Source organism: Triturus cristatus, chromosome 6 (genome assembly GCF_964204655.1).
Source record: "Triturus cristatus chromosome 6, aTriCri1.1, whole genome shotgun sequence".
Lineage (NCBI taxonomy): Eukaryota > Metazoa > Chordata > Amphibia > Caudata > Salamandridae > Triturus > Triturus cristatus.
Window position 1 is genome coordinate 1,796,470,213 of NC_140589.1, and position 21,944 is coordinate 1,796,492,156.

At 44.6% G+C, this 21,944-nt stretch overlaps 1 protein-coding gene across 2 annotated transcripts in view; it reads left to right on the plus strand.

Annotated features, from left to right (window-relative positions):
• Positions 1–21,944, plus strand: part of PBK (PDZ binding kinase) — a 180,372-nt gene that overhangs the window by 116,340 nt on the left and 42,088 nt on the right. For both annotated transcript variants that reach the window (XM_085613123.1, XM_085613124.1), the window contains 2 exons: positions 11,024–11,126; positions 13,389–13,531. In XM_085613123.1, coding sequence (XP_085469249.1) covers positions 11,024–11,126; positions 13,389–13,531 — 246 coding nt within the window. The remainder of the gene's footprint in view (positions 1–11,023; positions 11,127–13,388; positions 13,532–21,944) is intronic.

Genomic DNA, 21,944 nt, shown 5'->3' on the forward strand with positions numbered 1-21,944 from the left:
TCTCCCTTTTCATCCACTAGCTAAGACCGGATACATACTGACTCCCTCAATCCTATCCTTTCTCCATGGCTGCTGTTCTGCATTCCAAGCAAACCGTCAACTGTCCTTTTGGCCAAATTCTGCAGTTTGTCCTTTTCTTTTGCATATGCTGCCCGCGCCCAAACTTTCAAGGCTTCATATTGGGCTGGTCCAGGTAGGGGGTTTTCATTTCGTACTACACTCGCCTCAGATTCTCAATTGTTCTCAGATTGAAAGTACCATAGGAAGGAAACTGCCAGGACCCTCCTTTTGCAGTGATCTTATCTCATTGTCTGAGCCAAATACACATGTGTAAACCGACATTAGTTGCCATGTAAGCAGGTGCATCCTCTTCGTCTTCACGGACAAGTATCTTAACATAATCACTAAACAAACCCATTATTTTTCCAAAAACTTTAAACTTTTCTCCTTTTTTTTTTTTTTTTGCCACAATACAAATTCAAATAAAATGTCAATTGAAATAACCAGCAGTTCTCAGCAAATCACAAGACAGTACACAACAAAACTAGCTTCCAGTCTCAGCGCACCAACTCAAAACTGTCCACACACAGCGCTGCACTCTTTAACGCAACGACCAGTCCCAGCAGGGCACGCACACCGACTGGCCAATACCAGCGTGACACCCACCCGATGATGCAAATCACAGCTGCTCTCATTCAACTGCAAACAGCTTCACAATAGTACAGGATTGAAAAACAAAACAATAACTCTTGTTTATTCCACTAAACAAATTTAAAGCTCACAATCACTCTAAGGGGATCGGGGAATAGATTAGGAGGGCGTAATCACGCACACAAAGTGAAATCTCGACTAGAGAGAAACCACCCTGACGTGCGATCTCTCCTCTGCTCAGAAGGATTAGCCAAACGCCAATCTCAATTAATTCACCCGCCCTATAGAAATTAAAGGTCCCTATCTCATGCGTGGCTGATATTGCTTGACAGTCCGACACCACAAACCTCATTAGACAAGTTCCAACAGATCAGCACACTACAGCATCAAAGCACATACACTGTAATGCTCAACACAATCAAATATGCATAACCCGATTTTCTCACAGTCCTAGGACACTGAAACCGCACTGGGGCGTCTGAACAGTGGCTGTTGTCTAAACTGGACCACAGGACTCTCAGGGACGCAGAGAAAGTTAGGGCTGATTCCGACAGATTTTTGTTGTTGTTGCTAGGGGTGGAGATAAGGATGGTGCGTGCACCATTCAAATTTTGTGCAAATTCGGAACTCCGCTATATACTCTAGGATAGACCTTTATCCCGTACAGAGGCTAAAATCATAAGTACAGCAATAGATCAATGACAGTGAAGCAGAATTTGCAGAACTGGAACAACCGAGAAAATAACTTTTGTAAACCATGAAGGTTTATTCAAAGTTAGTAAAGTTACTATTTCAAATCCAATTACTTAAGGATAAATGAATAGTCACCTGGCAACAGCATGTATCAATATTACCCAGGCAATTCAGTTCAGCAAATGCAAGTACACATCATTGAAGACAACATATGCAAATTAAGATATAATTTCATCCCATAAAGAGAAACTCCTTAATGCTAAGATAAGGTTGTGGGTAAGTTGTAAATTGTTGAAGCTACTGGTCTCCATAAATAAAGCATCGAAGGTAGAATTATAAGAAGGTTCCGGTCAAGAAAAGGAGAAATGTACTTGTTCTAGAAAGTAAGTCTGAGCAAAAATATATGGTTGATTGGGTCTTAATAAAGAAAAAGGGACATCCGCCTACAAAGGTGGACAAGGGGTGTTTGCTGACTAACCTGTTTTTTTTGCAGTTAAAACATGAAATGAAGTCCAAAAGATACATTCCACATGTTCTCGTAGAGTAAGAACCAATCTCAATCGTCCAACCAATTAATTGCAATAAACATGTCCTTCATACAACAAGCTAACAGAAAATATTTTTTATGAGAATACTGACTCTGGTACCTCAAACAGAAACAAAGGGCCTTATTATAATGTCAAGTGGTTGACCACCGACACCCCCCTTTTGGTCCAAACGTCGCATTACAATGCTGGCGGTCGGACTCGCATCGGTCAAATGGAAGTGTCGCCTCTGCCAGGATCAGAGATCCCGACAGGGCGGCTGTTGAAGTTGCATCCTACCATGGCTGCGGTGTAGAGGCAGGCACCGCCATCTGGATTACAATATCCCTTTTGGAACACCGCAATTAAAAGGTTGTCGGAAAGGGTTATTTGGGGACCGAAAACAGGCCCCCAACCGATGTGGGCCACTGAAAAGTGACCTTGGGGGCATATGTAGTGCCGCCACTCATCTCCGTGTGCCACACCATCCAGGAGGTGCATGCACGGCATCTGCATGTGCAGCGGCCGTAGCATACCTCTATGTCATAACATATAACATAACAGACATTTATAAAGGGCGGCAGCTACCTCAAACAGAGGGTTCCCGGCGCCCAACAGGCAGGCAGGATCGAGGGGGATGCAGGATTCTAGTTAAAAAGCCAAATTTTCAGTGTCTTTCTGAACTCAAGTTCAGACTGGATAAGGAGCATGTTGGAAGGCAGGGAATTCCACAATTTGGCCGTTACCACCTAGAAAGCTCTGTCCCCAATGTGTGATCTCGCAAAGCGAGGTTCCCGCGAGCAGATTTTGGGAGTTAGACCTCAATTACCATTTTTGTTGGTAGCCACCTAGTCACTGCTCCAGGTAGCTAGGACAATTGCCTCACAATGCCCGGAAGGCTATGGTCAGGGCCTTAAACTTTATCCTTTTCTGCCAACGGAAGCCAGTGCAGGTGTCAGATATGCAGAGACATGTGGTGTCGATACGGTACTAGTCTAATCTCGCAGCCACATTTTGCACCATCTGCAATCTCTTAATCAGATAGGCGGGTAATCCTAGGTGCAGACTGTTTGCATAGTCCAGCCGAGATGTTACTGTGGCATGAACAACGACTCTACAACAATCCACTGGCAGTAGATTCAGAAATTTCCTCAGGCTTCTCAACTTCCAGAATCAAGAGGCAGCGATCTGCCATATTTGGGCGGTGAAAGAGAGATCCGTTTCCCATTTAACGCCCAGGATTTTTGCCGTCGTTGCTGGGATAGGGGGCAGGCCCATTTTGACTGGCCACCAAAGTCCCGCTGACGGAGGAGATGCCTCACCAAAGAACAAGACCTCTAACTTTTCCGCGTTGAGCTTTAGCTTATTGTTAGTCATGCAACCGGAGATATCCTTCAAACATCCCTTGAATCTAATAAAAGCGTCCGCTGAATGATCCTTAAAGGAAAACACCAGCAGGGTGTCATCCCCGTAAGATATTGCCTTAACATCCTATGATATTGCCTTAACATCCCAGTTGGCTATGAGCGAGAACAGGGGCGTCAGATAGGTATTGAAGAGCAGCGGGCTCGGAGCCGAACCGGTACCCTACACCATAGTGGTTTCGGTTCTGGCTGAATCGGTTGAAGGGCGACCTTTTGTGTGCGGTCTTTAGAGTAGGACCGTAGCCATGAAAGGGCCATCCCTCCAATTCCCATCGATTTGAGCCTGTCTAATAAGATTAGGTAATCCACAGTGTCGAATGGTGCGGACAGGCCCAATAGTACCGGCAGGTTACTGAACACACTTTTGCAAAGGCTTTTCTCGGGCATCCAAGTAAATCTCTTGAGTGTAGCAAAGTATTCTAGGAAACAGTTTTAGAATAAGCTTTTAGCGGGTAGATTGAAAATACAAGCAACACGGAGTGGTTCTACTTACGGTGGCAGATCATAGGTAATCCGGAGTTCTTTTGTTGTTTAGTGTTGCCACTGTAGACTAATGTGAGCCATGTGTATAGATGGAGCTGTTTGAGGGGAGACTATGCAATGTTTAACAGAAGGGAAACACTTAAGACAAAATGTTAGTCAACCAGGATTGCTGTCCACCAATTATTCCACTAAGGCTAGCGGTGCGTTTTTATGCCAATTCCAATTGTGCACATTATTACAATTATAAAACAATATTCTTGTATTTCACCAACGCCATCTACAGCTGTAGCAATTAATACTAACAAAATAAATTACAAACAAGACAACTGGCTTTGCCAAGGCAATGGATTTCCTGTGCAGTTTAAAATCGGGTTTGAGAAAACTAGCCCTTGATTGGTAAATACATGCCTTTTAAACTGTACTGTGTTATTGTGACTGGGATGCCAGAGAGCAGAGGTTCTTATAAACATGGGGCCAAGATGATTCAAGTTACCCCAGTATTGGAACTTTCATAGATTCTCATGCTTTGTATCATTCCCCGTCGTCGGAATGGGAGCCTCGGTAAATAAAAAATATATCATAACCATAGAAACAAAAGAGAAAATAGGCCTAGGCCTCATCTCATTTTGTAGTATATCACCCTCTTTGTGTAAAAGAGCCCAAACTTTTGCCAGGACCAATCCGCACAGCCTCACCCCTTGGAACCTTCCTGAGAGAGCTCAGAACCTCAGATTTTTCTACCGCACACTGTGCTAGGGAGTCTCTACTGAGCTCTGCTCAGTTTTTCACAAATTTTCTGTTAGAAATCTACATTTTACCATCTATAGTGACATTATGTCAGAAAAGGAAAAGAAAGCCTTATTCAGATCCTGTGCTTCTTGTGGAAAGAAGAGACTTTTCATTGAGGATAAGCATGAGAACTGTATTTACTGCTTATACCCGGAACACAAGGCCACAGACTGCAAGATTTGTCGGACCTTCTCTACCAAGACTTTGCGGGACAGAGAAGGTTGGTTGCTGACATGGCTGCAAAAGCTGAAGACCAGGAAGGAGGTTCTCTCTTCAGATGAGGAGGATTCGATTTCTGGCACCTCCTCCAGGAGATCAAAGAAGAGGGGTAGGTCATCTCCCTCCATCTCTGCGGAACCCCCTGTCAAAGCCCCTCACGGGATCTCTGAAAGGTCTGAGGAGGCTGGTCCCATGAAATCTCCTCACGGAAGTGAAAAGGAGAGGCAGGGACAGGCTGCTGGTGTGGACACAGCCTCTAGGGACAAAAAGGAGGTTTCCATATCATCTCCTCCGTCCCAAAAGGAAAAGCCTGCGAAGAAACACTCTGCAGGAACTCCACTGATGGTTCCGGTGAAGAAACCGCGTCCGTCGACGCTGACTAAAGCAGGTACGTCGACGATTTCCATAGTGAAGACTGTTTCCTTGGTATCGTCGACGGGACCGTCGACGATGTCTGCTTCATCGTCTATGACAGCTTCATTCTCATCTTCGACGGCTGTGTCGACGACTAAGACCACGACGACGATGACAACGACGGCGATGTCGTCGTCGATGCTGATGACGACGAGTTCGTCGACGAGACCATCGACGGTTGTCCCGTCGACGATGACGAAAGCTCCGTCGACGAGCCTGCCGTCGACTAAGAAGAAGGCTCCGTCGACGATCCTACCGTCGACGACGATTCAGGCATCGTCGACGACCTCATTGTCGACGACGGTTCACACTCCGTCGACGAAGACTACTGTGCCGATTACGTCGTCGATTTCGTCGACGCTTGGGATTCCGTCGACGGGACCGTCGACGGCGAAAAATTCAGGATTTTCAATACAAAGGTTGAAAATTACACCGGACATGACTTCACCTAGGCGGGTTACGCCTTTACCACCATCTATGCTTCTAGATGAGGCGGAGGACGAGGATGAGGGTGAGCAGTATGGGGATGCCTACAGTCCTTCAGATCTGCATGTAAAGCAGCAAGAGACTGATACTGAGGAGTATTATGGCCAAGAGGAGCAGGAGGAGCAACAATATGGTCAACAGGAGGTACATCCTCGCACTTTGAGGCAGGATATGATAGCTTTACCAGTTGCTCTGGTTACGGACTTGCAGGTGATGTTGCAGGACTACAGAGCTCGTTTTCCATCACGCCCTGGCGTTCCTCCAGTGCACCCATCTACATTGGTGGTTCCGCGAGGGACGGCAGTGGACTTGCCACCTCTTCCTAAAGACGTACCCCGTACCTCACCAATGGTGGTACCAGTAGTGGTTCCTCAGACTTCATATCAGGAACCTGCCAATGAAGATATACAAGATGTGGATACGGATGAGGACGATGAGGGGCACGTGGACCCGCTAACCGATCCAGGGGACCCGGATGTGGATCCTGATGACACTGGAATGCAAGATCCGGATGCTGCAGGCCGGGAGACGAACGTGTCGCCTCCGGCAGATATTGGGGGGTTCCATAATCTTATGGAGCGTGCATCCAAGAGGTTTGGTCTGCCTCTTACGGTGGAACAGTCGGACTGTTTTCTGTATGACTTTAAGGCGCAGTATAAAAAGTCGGTCAGATCCATTCCCATCATTGAACATGTCTGGGATGAGGGAATTAAGATTATGCAGAACCCAGCTACAGTCATCCCGGTTCTTCCCCGGCTGGAGAAGAAATACAAGGCCCCTGAGGGCAGTCCTGCATGTCTTCTAGGACAACCAAAGCCTGACTCTGTAATATCTCAGGCCGCACAAAGCAAGTCCAAGAATCCGTCAACACCTTTAACTACACCTCCGGATAAGGATGGCAGGCGGCTGGACAATGTAGGAAAGAGATTTTCCACCATGGCCAGTTTGTTGGTTCGAGCGGCTAATTCATTAGCCATTCTAGGCAGGTACGACCGCCAGATGTGGTGTGACATGGAGCCGTATGGACCTACTGCCAGATTCGAGTCCGGAGGAGGCCAGGCAGATTCTCATGGAAGGAGTGAGATGTTCTTCTGAAGTGATTGACTGTGCTATGGACATAGCCTCTACTGCTCTCAGGGCTTTGGCAGGGTCAGCGGTCTTGCGCCGTCAAGGCTGGTTAAAAGCAACCTGGTTCCGTCAGGAGGTCCAAAATAAGATCCTCGACCTTCCCTTTGACGGAGAAATGCTTTTTGGTAAGCATGTCGATGAGGCCCTGCAAAGCATAAAGAAGGACACGGACACAGCAAAGTCCTTAGGATCCTTAAATTATCGCAAGGTTCCATTCAGAGGTGCACGGGGACGTGGGTTCTCTACTTATAGAGGAAACCAACGTCAGTATTCAACACAGTCAGGACAGTCATATAAGAATCAGTACTCAAACCAACGCCAAGGTCAATCGGCGTCTTTCTCTCGTCAGTCCCAGAGAGGACGTCAGAATTGTCAGGGACGAGACGATGCCAAGAGGCAATAGCGGCCTCCTGGCTCTGACTACTGTTCCTCCCCTACCAAGGACACCGGTTGGGGGCAGGATCTCCTATTGTCTGGACAGCTGGGTCCTTATAACATCGGACCGGTGGGTTTTGAATATTGTTCAGAGTGGCCATATGTTGGAATTCCAAGATCTTCCTCCAACGAGAGCTCCGGACGCCCGTCCCTCAAAACATCTCCGACTGTTACATCTCGAAGCCCACCAACTATTCATCAAGGGGGCGATAGAACCAGTACCTCTTTCGCAGACTGGCAAGGGTTTCTATTCCAGGTTCTTCCTGGTTCGGAAGACAGAAGATACGTGGCGTCCTATATTAGACCTAAGGGAGCTCAACACCTATCTCATCAAGCTCTCCTTCAGGATGGTCACTCTCCAGGATATTCTCCGTCTACTGAATCCGGGCTATTTTTTGGCGTCCCTGGATTTAGAGGATGCGTACTTCCACGTTCCAATCCACCCAGCTCACAGGCAATATCTACGCTTCACAGTAGGCAAGAGCCATTTCCAGTTGAAGGTGCTTCCGTTTGGCCTTTGGTCTGCACCTCGAATATTCACAAAGATGTTGGCACCAGTCGCAGCTTTTCTCAGAAAGCAATCCTTAGAAGTGTTCCCATACTTGGACGACTGGCTCGTCAAGGCTCCATCGCTCAAGGCAACTTCTCAAGCCGTGTCAACTTGCATTCAATTGTTCGCCCACTTCAGTCTTCAGCTCAACAGACCCAAGTCGGTGCTGGTACCTTCCAGGTCCCAAAGGTTCCTTGGAGCTATTCTGGACACGACATTATGCACCGCTCGTCCGTCGGAGGAGCGTCAACGCAAGCTGATCACCTCCGCTCGTCAAGTGCTGCAGAGGAAAAAGGTGTTGGTTCGCAGGTACAAGTCCTTGCTCGGATCAATATCATCCTGCATACCATTAATACCGCATTGCAGGCTTCATATGCGTCCTCTGCAGGAGGAGTTAGACAAACAATGGCGCCAGGCAGAAGGGTCGTTCAACGACAAGGTGTGGGTAACACCAGCTATGCGCAAGGCCTGCGAGTGGTGGCTGGTAAAGGAGAACATCGCAGTAGGATTAACATTCCGGACCCCTCCTTCTCCTATGGTGGTGACCACAGATGCCTCCTTAGAGGGCTGGGGAGCGGTACTCCAGGAGCTTCAAATTAGCGGTCACTGGAGTCCAGCACAGAGCCTACACCACATCAACCTCTTGGAGCTGATGGCTATTTGCTTAGCCTTGCTGGCGTTCCTTCCCAGACTTCAGAATCGTGCAGTGCTGGTCCGGACAGACAACACGACGGCCATGCACTATATCAACAAGCAAGGGGGAACAAGATCGCGGACTCTGTCCAAGGAAGCTCAGACGATTTGGGATTTTGCGATTTCTCACAAGATCACCCTGCAAGCCGAGCACCTAGCAGGGTGCCTCAACATCACGGCAGATGCTCTGAGTCGTCAGACGGAAGTGACTCACGAGTGGGAATTAGACCAAGCCACGCTGGAGCGAGTGTTCGAGAGATGGGGTACTCCGACCATAGACCTCTTTGCGTCCCCGGAGAACGCCAAATGTCGGTTTTACGCAAGCAAGGTTCCCCATCGAGGATCACTGGGCAATGCCCTTTCGATTGCTTGGTTCGGCGCATTTTGCTATGCTTTTCATCCCATTCCTAGAGTTCTCAGGAAGGTCAGGGCGGAACCGTGCAAGATGATTCTCATTGCTCCAGCGTGGGCCCGGCAGTTCTGGTTCACGGAACTCCTGCTTCTCTCCCATGATCACCCAATTCGCTTGCCGCTGATTCCATCTCTGTTGTTGCGGGATCAGGGACAGGTGCTCCATCCGGACCCGAAGTCACTACACTTGACAGCGTGGCTCCTGAATACAGAGAATTCCGTCATCTGAATCTCTCCAAGGAGTGCAGGGATGTTTTGTCTCAGGCGCGGGCGCCAAGCACTAATAAGACATACAGGGCAAAATGGAAGAGATTTTGTCTGTGGTGCCAGAGGAATAAACTCCATCCTTATAAATCCCTGCCACATCAGGTTTTGCCTTGCATCCCGTCACTGGCTAAATCAGGTTTGGCGCACTCTTCTGTCAAGGTACATCTGGCTGCCATATCCCGTTTTCGACGTAAGACATCGGGGCCATCTCTATGGTCCGCAAGGATTGTTAAACAGTTCCTTAAAGGGTTGTTTCGGATGTATCCTCCGGTCCGAACACCTCCACCGATCTGGCAGCTCAACCTAGTACTGGCTCAGCTCATGAAAGCTCCCTTTGAGCCGATTCACAGGGCGGACTTGAAGTTCCTCTCTTGGAAGCTAGCCCTCCTCTTAGCGTTGACATCGGCTAGGAGGGTTAGTGAACTCCAGGCTCTGTCCATAGTGGAGCCTTTTCTGCAGTTCAAAAAGGATGTGCTAATATTGAGAACCAACCCGAAATTCATCCCGAAGGTGCCTTCGGATTGAACCCTTGATTTTGAATTCTTTTTTTCCACGTCCTTCGACCCAGGCGGAACGAACATTGCATGTCCAGAGATGTCTGAAATTCTATCTTGAGCGCACATGCTCTTTCAGGTAGTCTACACAGCTATTTATTGCCTACAGTGCACCTCGGAAGGGGTTGCCTCTCGCTAAGAGTGGCATTTCCCGCTGGATATCCAGTGCAATTCAATTCTGTCATCAGGCTGAGGGCAAACCTTTGGACAGAAAGGCCCGTGCTCATTCTACACGAGCGATGGCATCTTCAGTGGCTCTTTTTGCTGGAGTTCCTATCAGGGACATTTGCAGGGCAGCAACGTGGAGCAGTGTACACACCTTCACGAAACACTACTGCCTGGAGTCGGTGGGAAGAGATGATGCTGCTGTTGGTCAAGCAGTCCTCAGGAATCTTTTTCATTGAGAGGTGAGCTTTCCCTACAATCCCTCCATCCTGGTAAGCACATTTGGTTCAGTAATGTTGTTTTCTCTTGGTTACCATGTACTAGTTGTAACTGTAGACTGAGATGGTTATGAAAGGCCAGGTGTCTACCAAAATGTGCTTTTGTGATTTACTGCTAGCTATTCTGATACAAAGCATGAGAATCTATGAAAGTTCCAATACTGGGGTAAGAAAACCAGTTACTTACCTGTAACTTTGGTTCCCCAGTATTGGTAACTTTCATAGATTCTCATGCGCCCACCCACCTCCCCTGGGAAAGCTCTGCCGGTTTACTGAGGTAGTGGCTGTTTGCACAACGGCTACGAAAATCTGAGGTTCTGAGCTCTCTCAGGAAGGTTCCAAGGGGTGAGGCTGTGCTGATTGGTCCTGGCAAAAGTTTGGGCTCTTTTACACAAAGAGGGTGATCTACTACAAAATGAGATGAGGCCTAGGCCTATTTTCTCTTTTGTTTCTATGGTTATGATATATTTTTTATTTACCGAGGCTCCCCTTCCGACGACGGGGAATGATACAAAGCATGAGAATCTATGAAAGTTTACCAATACTGGGGAACCAAAGTTACAGGTAAGTAACTTGTTTTCTTACTGTTATATCTTTATTCCTGGAGGGAATGCACAATGTAGATAAGTCAAAATATCCTCATAGAGACCTATGAATTTGAAATATTTGGTATGCCAGATGGATTTTCTTAAGGTGTGTATATTTTTCACTATGCTAGTTGCCATCCTGATAACCTCTTTCAGTCAATTAGAGGGACGATGGGACGTGTTTGTGTCACAAATAACATTTCACATCAAATTGTATTGTGTTGACTTCACTTACATGAAGCTTACTTTCTGCTTTGAATTTCCTTTTCCAGGAGGCTCCTCATCAGGCACACCAACCGCTCTAGTCATTCCCGCTTCTCCCTTCATGCAGAAGCTAGGGTTTGGAACTGGTGTCAATGTCTACCTGATGAAAAGGTAAGAAGGCGAAAATAACCAGGGTAGTTTGTGCATCGTATGTGCATATAGGGCTTAAATATGGCTTACTGTGAATTGCCTCTGGACTTAAAGGGGTGCCCTGTCCCAGACCACAGTTCTTTTTACCACCCCTTGCATTTCACTACTTTCTCCTCTCCTAAAATCATGCGTGATAGGGACACAAAGGTACTTGTCAGCTAAATAACTTCAAACTTAACCCTGCCTCAGGTAAATCCTGATGGATAGAATTAGGCCAGACTCCATCCCCATCCCCGTAGTCTATGTAGAGTAGGATTGGAACAGCAGCAGCTGGAAGCCAGTCATCACAGCCCTGGAGTGCTATGTCAAACTCAAACTGCTATTTTCTTTCTCTTTCTCAGTTCTTCTATATTTTTTTAAAATTTATTTTCTGTGACTCTTGAGGTTTCTGTTCCTAATGATACTCTGGCAGTTTGCATGGTTGAGCCAGTGATAGATCAGGGTGACTGAAAGTGGCAATATATTCCTGGATAAAAGGTGCACACCTTTATTCCTGATTGAGTAGATGGAGATGAGCACTCAATGGTTCGATGATCCTACTGACCAAATGTCCATTTCTTGGGGCCCTTGAAGTAGAAATAGGCTGATGTAACATTGTCTCTGTATGGTTTAATATCTAAGAGGCTACCAGATAGATTGGCATGTGGGTGCTGATTGGTCTCCGGTCAATGAAATCTCAATGGTTGTAGTACTGGATGCCTAAAAAGAGCATTTATTTACTCATTAAGCTGCCACTCTTTCGAACCTAGAAGCCTTCCTGGTGCAACTTTTATTACCTAAACAAGTGCATATTCCCTCTGTTTAGGGCGCAGTACTCTAGTTAATAATTTGGCCTGTTAGTCTGTCTTCTCCAAAAGAATTAAATAGTTTTTCATTCCTAGAGAGTGGACGAGAAGATCTGACAATTCTTGACCAAAGATTTAGATGTATCCACTGCATACTTCTCACTCTGACAAACACATCCATGTATCCAGGTGTGTCAATACTGAACATATGAAAAATCTTTATATTCTCTCTTTCAAATACATAATTGATATAAAGTATGCAATAATTTATTCAGGTCCTTCCATTCATGGAGTATCAACTTCTAACTTATTCATGGAACAGAAGACTGAGAGTTAAAAAATATTGACCACTATAACAAAACCAAGTTCTTCCAGGGGTGCTCTAAAACATCCACCACTTGATTCTTGGGAGCATACTTTGCATGATCTGGCACCTTGTCGGATAAAGAAATGAGATATTCCTTTCACTGCGTTTTTTTTGGGTGCCCACTATCAGCTTGGACTCTAGTCCAATCATGTGGCATCGCAGATGCAAAAGAAGGTGTAACCTTCAATTATTCTGTCTCCTTTTGCTCAGACACATGCTTGCTGTGCCTCATTTCCAAATCTTCGTTCTGTTTTTTTTTTTTGGGCTGTGTATTTATCCAGCTCACTTACTCAACTGCTGTGACGTTTGAAAAGAAATCTACCTACACCTGAAACTTTAGCAAATCCTTTAAGATCTCTGACCAGCATAATTCTCTTGAGGAAAAATGATGCTGTCAGTTGCTCAATGTTTTCTTTTATGCTGACATTGTCTCTGTGAAGAGGGATCATAGTCCTCTTTGTTTATACATCATGCATTGCTTACCTGACACTCCGATATCTGTGTCTAGCGGGTTCCTTTTCCATGTGGCTTAAGCTCATTCTAAGTCCTGAGAAGACCAAGGAGGCTCTTCTCCTAAACATCTGAATAGCTCTCACCCTGCTTACAGTTGTCATTACAAATCACTATAACTAAAAGGATTAGTGCCAACCTGCTCTCATTAAAACAGAAGATATAAAGGAATTATTTGTAGAAAACTGCAGTTTGCACAAAATAAATAGACAACACCGAAGAACTATGGGAAAATATGATCCTTTAAGGTCTTTCTCAAAGAATAAAGAAAACCTGTAATCTGTGAAAAATATAAACGGAAACCACCTTTAATTACTTGTAACTTGTTTCCTTTTTTAAAAAAAAATCAATTATATAATGCCTGGTGATAGGCGGTCATGGGAGCATCAAAGCATCACTAGAATAAATCCTCCTCTCCTATTCAGGGAGATCTGGAAAATATTATGTAATTATAAAGATTTAAACAATGTAGACCAACCTACACAGGTAAGTAACTTTTTTCTGGACACTCACTCTGAATCCTTTCTAGTTTATTAATAGGGTATTATTTTCTTCATTCAGATCTCCAAAAGGCCTTCTCCATTCACCATGGGCAGTGAAAAAGCTTAATCGAATATGTGATCAATCCCAAAAACACATTTACCAACAGAGACTTCACGAAGAAGCTGGAATTCTGAAAAATTTGCAGCATCCTAACATTGTCGGTAAGGGATCAAAATTAAAAGACGCAGATCATTTTGCATCTCACTCCCTTTTTTCTAAATGTATTAATGCATACCAATGCATTGATGGAGTTTCCACTGTGAATAGGGATCTCCGTGGGACATTTCCAGAAATACAGTACATAGTACCTAGTTTGCCAGATGCATCTCTGGAGTCCTCGCTATCTCAGTCTCTAGTGGCCAAATTTCACTTTTCTGTTTAAGAAATGTTTTTTAGCGGGATGTCTTGGAGCATTTGGTAGCTTGTATGCAAGAGTGGTCAAATTCCTGTTGTTCAGTGTCTGATCTATATAGCTATATAAAAAGTAACAGAATCTGAACGAATTTACATTTTATCCTATGTAATACAATGGTCTGAAAATAAACAAGGGCATAAGTACTGTCTAGACTTGACTATAGAAACACTGTTTTGCATTGTAGGATTCTCGCTGATAGTCATGATTGAAGAATTTTTATATATAAATGGAGGGAAAATGCTGGCAGTAATGTTTGGCCTTCCTGGAGAGCAGTTGGCTTTGAAGAAGGGCGTAAGCCTGAAACACGTCGCATTAAACTGCTGGTCAGTGTGTTTTAACATTTCAGTTCCTGAGTCTGCTTACTTCCTGGGAGTGCATCTCACAAGATGGCAAACCTTTAAAAAAAAAAATATATATATATATATATATATATATATATATATATATATATATATATATATATATATATATATATATATATATATATATATATATATATATATATATATATATATATATATATATATCCATCCATCCATCCATCCTACTGGCGGTCGCCAGTAGGTAGTTATAGTTAGGACCACGTTTCCATAGGAAATCCGCAACATTCTATTTTGAATAACTTTTGCGCCGGTCGACGAATCCTTGCAAATTTTTCAAAATAGGTGGGGCGCTACGCTCCGCTCCTACCCTGAAAGTCTCGGGGGGATTCGTCAAGCGGGGGCTGAGATAAAAGGGGGGTCCCAAAACGCGTTTTTCCCATGCATTTTTCCATAGGACCTTTAGACACAGCTACAGCCCGAACGGCTGAACAGAATTACTTGAAATTTGGCAGAGAGGTAGTCCTCAGGTCAAGGAAGTGCCTTTTGTAGGTTTGGTGTAAATCTGTTCAGTAGATTCTGAGAAAATAGCCTTTAAATCAATATATATATCTGAGCCAGCTTACGGTGCGCTTACCGTACGCGTACGGTGGCGTGCGCGATTCTGATTGGCCCTTAGATCTTAGTAAACATTCGAATCGGTCGAAACCAGGAAGCGGCGGCCGCCATTTTCTCTCTCGCACTCTGAGGGGGGAGCTGATAAACAAATGCCAAAAACATATAAAGGGGCTGTTTAGACAGCGCCCATGCACATAACCATATTAGTTGAGTCTTCAAAGATCCCGCAAGGCAAAAAACGGTAATTTTTTATTTTTCGAAAATTTCACCGATTACGCTTACCGTACGCGTACGGTAAAATTTTTTTTTTTTTAAAAAAATCCACACTCTCTCCACCCCGTGTGCAAATGGTGGCCGAATGCCACCATTTGTGCATGGCTTATAAGAGCACAGCATTTCCCCAAAAAATTTCAACAGATTACCTATCACAAGGAAGCGCATAATATGTCCTCCATGTGCGCACGGTGCGCGAAGCGCATCGTGCGTACATGGCCCATCTAGCGTAACGTGGGCATGCGGTGCGCGTAGCGCACCGCGTGCCCACCGTGCGTGCACGGCACTAACTGCGTAAAGTGGGCGCGCGGTGCGCGAAGCGCACCGTGCGCGCACGGAACGAACTGCGTTAAGTGGGCGCGCACGCCACGAATGGCGTAAAGTAACTTAGCATTTAAAAAAACGTACAAATTCACTGAAAAAACCATAGGTTTCACACACGTTATAGTTAGGAATTAGCATTTAAAAAACCTTGCAAATTCACTGAAAAAACCATAGGTTTCACACATGTTATAGTTAGCGGAAATTTTACTGATAAAAAACCAATGAAATTCCCCCGTTATAGTTAGTGCAGGAAACTATAACTCACGCGACCGCAATCTTCTGCTGATGACATATGTGTCTTTATGAAAAAAAAATATTTGTAATATATGTATAGCTAAAAATTTATGGAAGAAGACATGGGCAAATAAGTGTCTAAATACAGTATTAGCATCAGCAGAGGATTGCGGTCGCGTGAATTATAGTTTCCTGCACTAACTATAACGGGGGAATTTCATTGGTTTTTTATCAGTAAAATTTCCGCTAACTATAACATGTGTGAAACCTATGGTTTTTTCAGTGAATATATATATATATATACCTACCTACTTGCGGTTTTAGTAGGTAGTTATAGTTAGGACCATATTTCTATAGGAAAAGTGTTTTTTGACTCCCCTATATCTTTGGAGCCTTTGATGAATCTTAACAGTTTTCTCACTGAGATTCTACTATAGAAAAGTCAAGACCAGAAAACGATGCAGGCAGTGAACAGAACATCTGGAGGAATGGAAACAAATAATGATACTGACAAATGGTTCTTACAAATAATTCAGAAAGGCTACAATATTCAATTCAAGTCTACCCTAATGAAGGATGACAATGTGCTCTATGGCTCTTCGAGATGCTTACTTCGACAACCAAATAGTTAAAATGCACAAAAAAGTATTCTGCTTCCTTGTTGGTGAAACTCATTGCCAATACAAAGTACTGCTCATTTTGTGTAGATAGCATTTGATACCCTGGTCCTGATTAATTGCCCATGATCTTACTGACAACAGAGGCAAGAAACATGTCGACCGAATGAGAGTAGGACGTAGGCATCTAGGCACTTAACCCCTAGCTTTACGCCACTCTATTGACTTTTAATCAGGCAATTTACCTACCAGAATAAATACAATTCAAGGAATAATTGACCTGTTTTAACTCACTTACACTACATCTACACTACTGGGCCCATCACCCCCACTGCACCAAACGGCAGGGACAAAAGATCTCCGACTAAGAGTCCCATTTATGGGAGCCCGTCCGGCATTGCAGCGCCGGCCCGACGAGGAGCAAGCCCAGATGATGAAGCATGACACCTAGCTTGCTGGGTGTGTGAGGGCTCCAGTTCCGAAGAGGGGTCTCCCTCTCTCACTTTGAATAATAGGATTCACTTATTGAACCTACGTATCAAACCTGGTACTCGCTGACCTTGTATGTCTCCTCACCCTTAGGAACTGCATACCCATCTTTATGCACATTGCCCTGGGCACGTATACTGGACCTGAAAAGCCCTTTTGTCCCTCCTCTTGTTGTGACATAGTACTAGCACGGCGTTCCCGTGGGACTACGTTTTTTAGGTTACCACAGGGACAAATAATCCCTTGTGGCCCTTCGTTTCTATTTTATTCCTATTCTTTAGGCTCACCCATTGTTCATACCACTATGGATTACAATCGGGGATTGAGCTTTGATGACAGAGCAGTGGAGGAAATACTAAGGGCTCCACCCCTCCTAGGGCTTGATGGCAACTCAGCCTCTGGGAGCCAATCAGAAGATTGGACATCCCTCACATCGATGAAAAAGGAGTGGCTTAAAGTCACTCTACATGGGGCTTTAATGACTGTTACTTACGGGCCAATATTGCCCCAATGGCCTTATGGTTAACAACTTCCCCAGGCTGTTCCTAGAAGATGCCACATTTAAAAAAAGAATGGTCCCTAGTTGCTTGGAAGTGCACTAGGGACTGGCTTGTATTAATCATCACCACAGCAAAAAGAATTTCAGACGCCCTGTTGATCAGGATACAGATCGCTGAAGGGGCTTTAAAAACAACTATCCAACTAACGATTTACAAATCCAAGTTGGCCGAGATCAACGCTGAGATTACGGAGAATAAGGACTACTTGATGAAACAAAAAATTGCTAAACTTCAGAAAGATATAACTAAATTTGAGAAGGAAAAGGTGTATCCCTATCTGAAAGCAGATTATACCTCGGTTAAAACCAGTTATTCAAGCGATGAGAGCTCAGACAACAGAAGGGGTTCCACTAACAGCTACTCCAGCACTGGAAGTGGAGGTAGTAATAACCACCATAACAAGAGGGCTGAGAAGAGGAGGGCAAAAGCAAGTGCAGTGGCAGGAACAACCTCCAAACAACATAGAAACGAGGAGCAAGACAAGAGGTCAGAAGAATTGATAGTAAATCTATCACACAGACCACTTACTGAGACAGAAACAATGGTCCTTAAGAAAGGCCTAGGTTTTGCCCCCACCCCCAAGATTGACAAATTCAGAGATCAGTCTGAACTACAGAACTTCTTCAGAAAGGTTCCCCTAAAAACCTTTTTTCAAGTCAGACTTACTGACGATCAGGTTGACACAGGGTTACGTAACCCTTCTACATTTACACCTGGTAACAGTATGATTCCTGTAGAAGTGTTAGCGTTTGAAAAAGCCGTACTCCATGAATTGGCTAACCCCTACACCAACAAACCATTTCACAATCTGTCTAAAACAGAACTGGCGGCTGCCAGATCTCTGGCTGAGGACGTGACTATCACCATAAAGCAGGCCGACAAAGGCGGTTCCACTGTCATCCAGTCAACTACTGACTATGACACAGAATGTCTAAAACAACTACACAACACAAAGTACTACACTGCAATAACAGACAACCCCACCAATAGATTGACGTCTAAGATTACGAGCATGGTCCATGAAGCAGTCTTTAATGAATGGATCAATAAAAAAGAGGCCGATTTCCTGATTGCAAAAGAACCTAGAATACCATACTTTTACACACTCCCGAAAATACACAAAGGCATCACGCCCACCCCAGGACGCCCTATTGTGTCAGGCATTGGCTCACTACTTGAGCCGTTGTCTAAATTCTGTGATCACTTTCTTCAACCTCTAGTGAAACAGACGCCATCCTACGTGAGACACCACCGACATCCTCCGCATCATAGAGGAAGTACCCAACAGCAATGATCTAGATTACCTCATGACCCTTGATGTGGAGGCTCTATACACGAACATTCCCCAACAAGCTACGCTAGCAGTCATTGAAACCACTTTGGGTAAAATAGAATGGACATCCCCAACCCCGATCACGGTCATAGTGGAATGCGCTACGGTAGGATTAACAGAAAACTTATTTGAGTTCAAAGATCAATTGTATCACCAATCACAAGGTACTTCAATGGGGAGTACCTTCGCCCTTAGTGTGGCCTGTTTGTACATGTCACACTTTGAGGATGAGGTCATCGGGACCCCCGACAATCCATATATGAATAATCTGTTACTATGGAAACGATTCATTGATATCCTCATCTTTTGGAAAGTGGACCTGTCTACTTGTGAGAACTTCGTACTTTGGGTAAATAATCAAAATTAATACCGGAGGTTTACCCACAATGTCTCAGCCACTGACCTACCGTTCCTCGATCTTAACATCAGACTAGACAATGGTTCATTAAACACCACCTGAAAACAGCCCTATTGTTCCTCCTCTTGTTGTTACATATTCCTTTTTATAAACCACGTATTTAAGGGCATTTTCCTTATCTCCCCAAAAATTGATATTAGCCTGACACCTAGCTGCATTGGTTTGTAGATCAGAAATGTTATTATAGAGCGATATCCCCTGAACAAGCCTTTCTTCCGCTATTTTCAGTTTAGTATACAATTCCTGCAGTTCTAATTTTCTTTTCTTTTGCTGATACAGTTCATAGCACAGGACCTCCCCCCTAAAGCAGGGTTTAAAAGTATCCCAAAGAACCCCTACCAAAGTAGAATGCCGATTATTTTGAAAAAAATCTTTAATCCAAATCTTCATATAGTCCTTAAAAGCATTGTCGTGCAAAAGCTTCCTATCAAAAGAAAAAACTCTTGGGTTTCTGTCTAAACCCAATGAGGGAATCTTCAAGACTACTGGTGCATGGACAGAGGTGACTTTCGGCAATACGCGTATCTCTGCTCCAGTAAGTAATGCAGGAGATATAAAAAAATAATCGAGACGTACTAGCTTCTGATGGAGGTGGGAATAAAACGTGAAGCCAGCCACAAAGACCCCCAAAAAATCCCAAACATCCACCAAACCATGATCCATCAATATGTGATATGCCTTAAGCACCCTAGGTTTCCTGCCTTTATACCCTTGCACACCAAGCTGCAGTTCCTTATTGGTCAAACTAATGTTAAAATCCCCACATAGTACCAGAGGAGTAGGCCAGAGTGCAAGTTCTGAATTAAATTGCTCTAGGACCAAGGCCTTGTCAAAATTGGAACCGTAGACAGTACACAATGCAAACTTTGCATCCCCTCCACTGCATTCAATAATTGCCCATCGACCCAATTTGACCACTAACGTTCGCCCCGATGTCTGCATAGCCGGTTTAGCTAGAGCCGCCTCTCCCCGTGTCATCGAAGCTTGTTGTGAAGCAACCAGTAAAACAAAACTCAAATTGAGATTTGGGATTTCCCGTTCCCCCCCCCCCCCCCAGGGTATGTGTTTCCTGTATACATAAGAGACCAGGCTATACCTCCTCTAACCCTCCCCCCAACCACCCCTACACCCCTGCCTAGCCCAGACTCCGTTCCCCCCCCCCCCCTGCACCTTCTGCCCCCACCCTTCGCAGAGACTTCAGGACCCATGGTCCTTGTGATGACAAGCTCCCGTCCCCCGGGTGCTCACCTCGCAAACAAAGAAAAGAAAAAACCCACCCTATCCCAAGTGGCAAAACCAACAATAGAACAATAAACTAGCTCTCTAAACATTACATCTGTTACATCTGAACTAGAATCCAGTTTATAGTTTTGAGTGGGAAAAAAAAACCACATGGATTAGGGAAGAAGAAAAATAGTCCATCTCAAGTCCAAAAGCAAAATGGATTGGCGATCTCCCTAATAGTAAATACATCTAAAAAGAAAACCCCTGAAGCAGCGAAACCCACTTTTACCCAATTTTTACAAAGACTATAAATACTCTTTTCCCAAATCCTCCGACGTAAAGAAGCGAGTCTGATCTTTATGAACAACCTTGAGCTTGGCTGGATTTAGTAAAAACACTTGAGCCCTTTTGGCCTAGAATGAAGGGATAAGCTGACGTAGCTGCCAACGTTTTTAAACGGTAAAGTGAGAAATCAGGTCTCACAAAGAACTCAAAATCTTTCTCAGTCCTCTTTTTATCCGGTCGAGCCAACTGATACACATCTTCTCTAGCCAAAAAGCTAATAAAAGATTTAAAAAATGCTCTTGGTCTGTCTAAAGTTTGACCAACTCTGGGACGAAGCATAGCCGGAAAATGATGCACTCTTTCTATTTCTCTCTGCCAGTCCCACTTAGTCAACTCAGGAAAGGCCACTTTAAACAAATCAATGATGAACGTGCAAGGGTCCTGTCCTTCCCGGCCCTCAGGTGTCTGCAAACTCTCAGATTATTCCTGCAGGAACGATTTTCCAAGTCTGCTATTTTCCATTGTGTATCATCTTTCATGGATCGCAACGACTCAGTCAGCACAGAAAGCACTGCCAGTTCATCTTCAAGACATGAAATGCGAGCTTCCGCCTCATTAAATCTAGATGTAAACTCACTACAAGTTTTGGCTATGCGTCGCACTGAATTCTGTAGCTTCCGGCAAGAATTCTGTACTCTCTGGCTCTCCACCCGGGTCTCCTCTCTATGAGACCTAATCGATTGGTAGATCAGGGCTAGCGAGATATCCTCAGGAGGTGTAGATGTACTTTCTTTATCACTACCATCACTGTAAATCGTATCAATGCCAATATCCCCTGAGTGGGAATAGTCCTATTATGAAGTCATATTGTCATTAGCATTGCCCCCACTGCTGCCATCAAGCCGTTTCTCGACAGGCCTTGTCCATTTTTTTGCGAACAGTGCAGAGGCTAGCATCCAATATATCACCCATATCATCCAGATGTGCACTACTATGATTACTACCACCATCAACCTGAGCAGCGATTCTAAGTCGTCACTTGATGAATTTGAGTGATCTGATAGCAAAAAAAAAAATCCCCAGAATCAATCTTCTTCAATTGGGGCTTGGAGTTTAAAATATCTTCCTTCACTCCTAAGTCTCGTTGCCCTTGAATAACAGCCATTGGCGGCTTTAAAATGGAGCTGGACTCTGGGGCATCAATGTCAGGAGTGTTCTCAGAAATGGAGGGACGGCGTGGAATGACCTGTATAACCTGTGTACCTCCTGACCCCAAAATGCCCTCAGTGTCGTGTACAAATGGTGAAAAAAAGTCCATCATTAGTGACGGCAGCACTGGCATTTCCATTTCCATTAAGGATCGTGTCTTTATTAGCCCCCAGTTGTTTTTCTGATACGCCTTTCTCTTTTTCTTTACCAGCAATAAACATCACGGGATAGTTCTCTTACCTGCATTTTCCACTG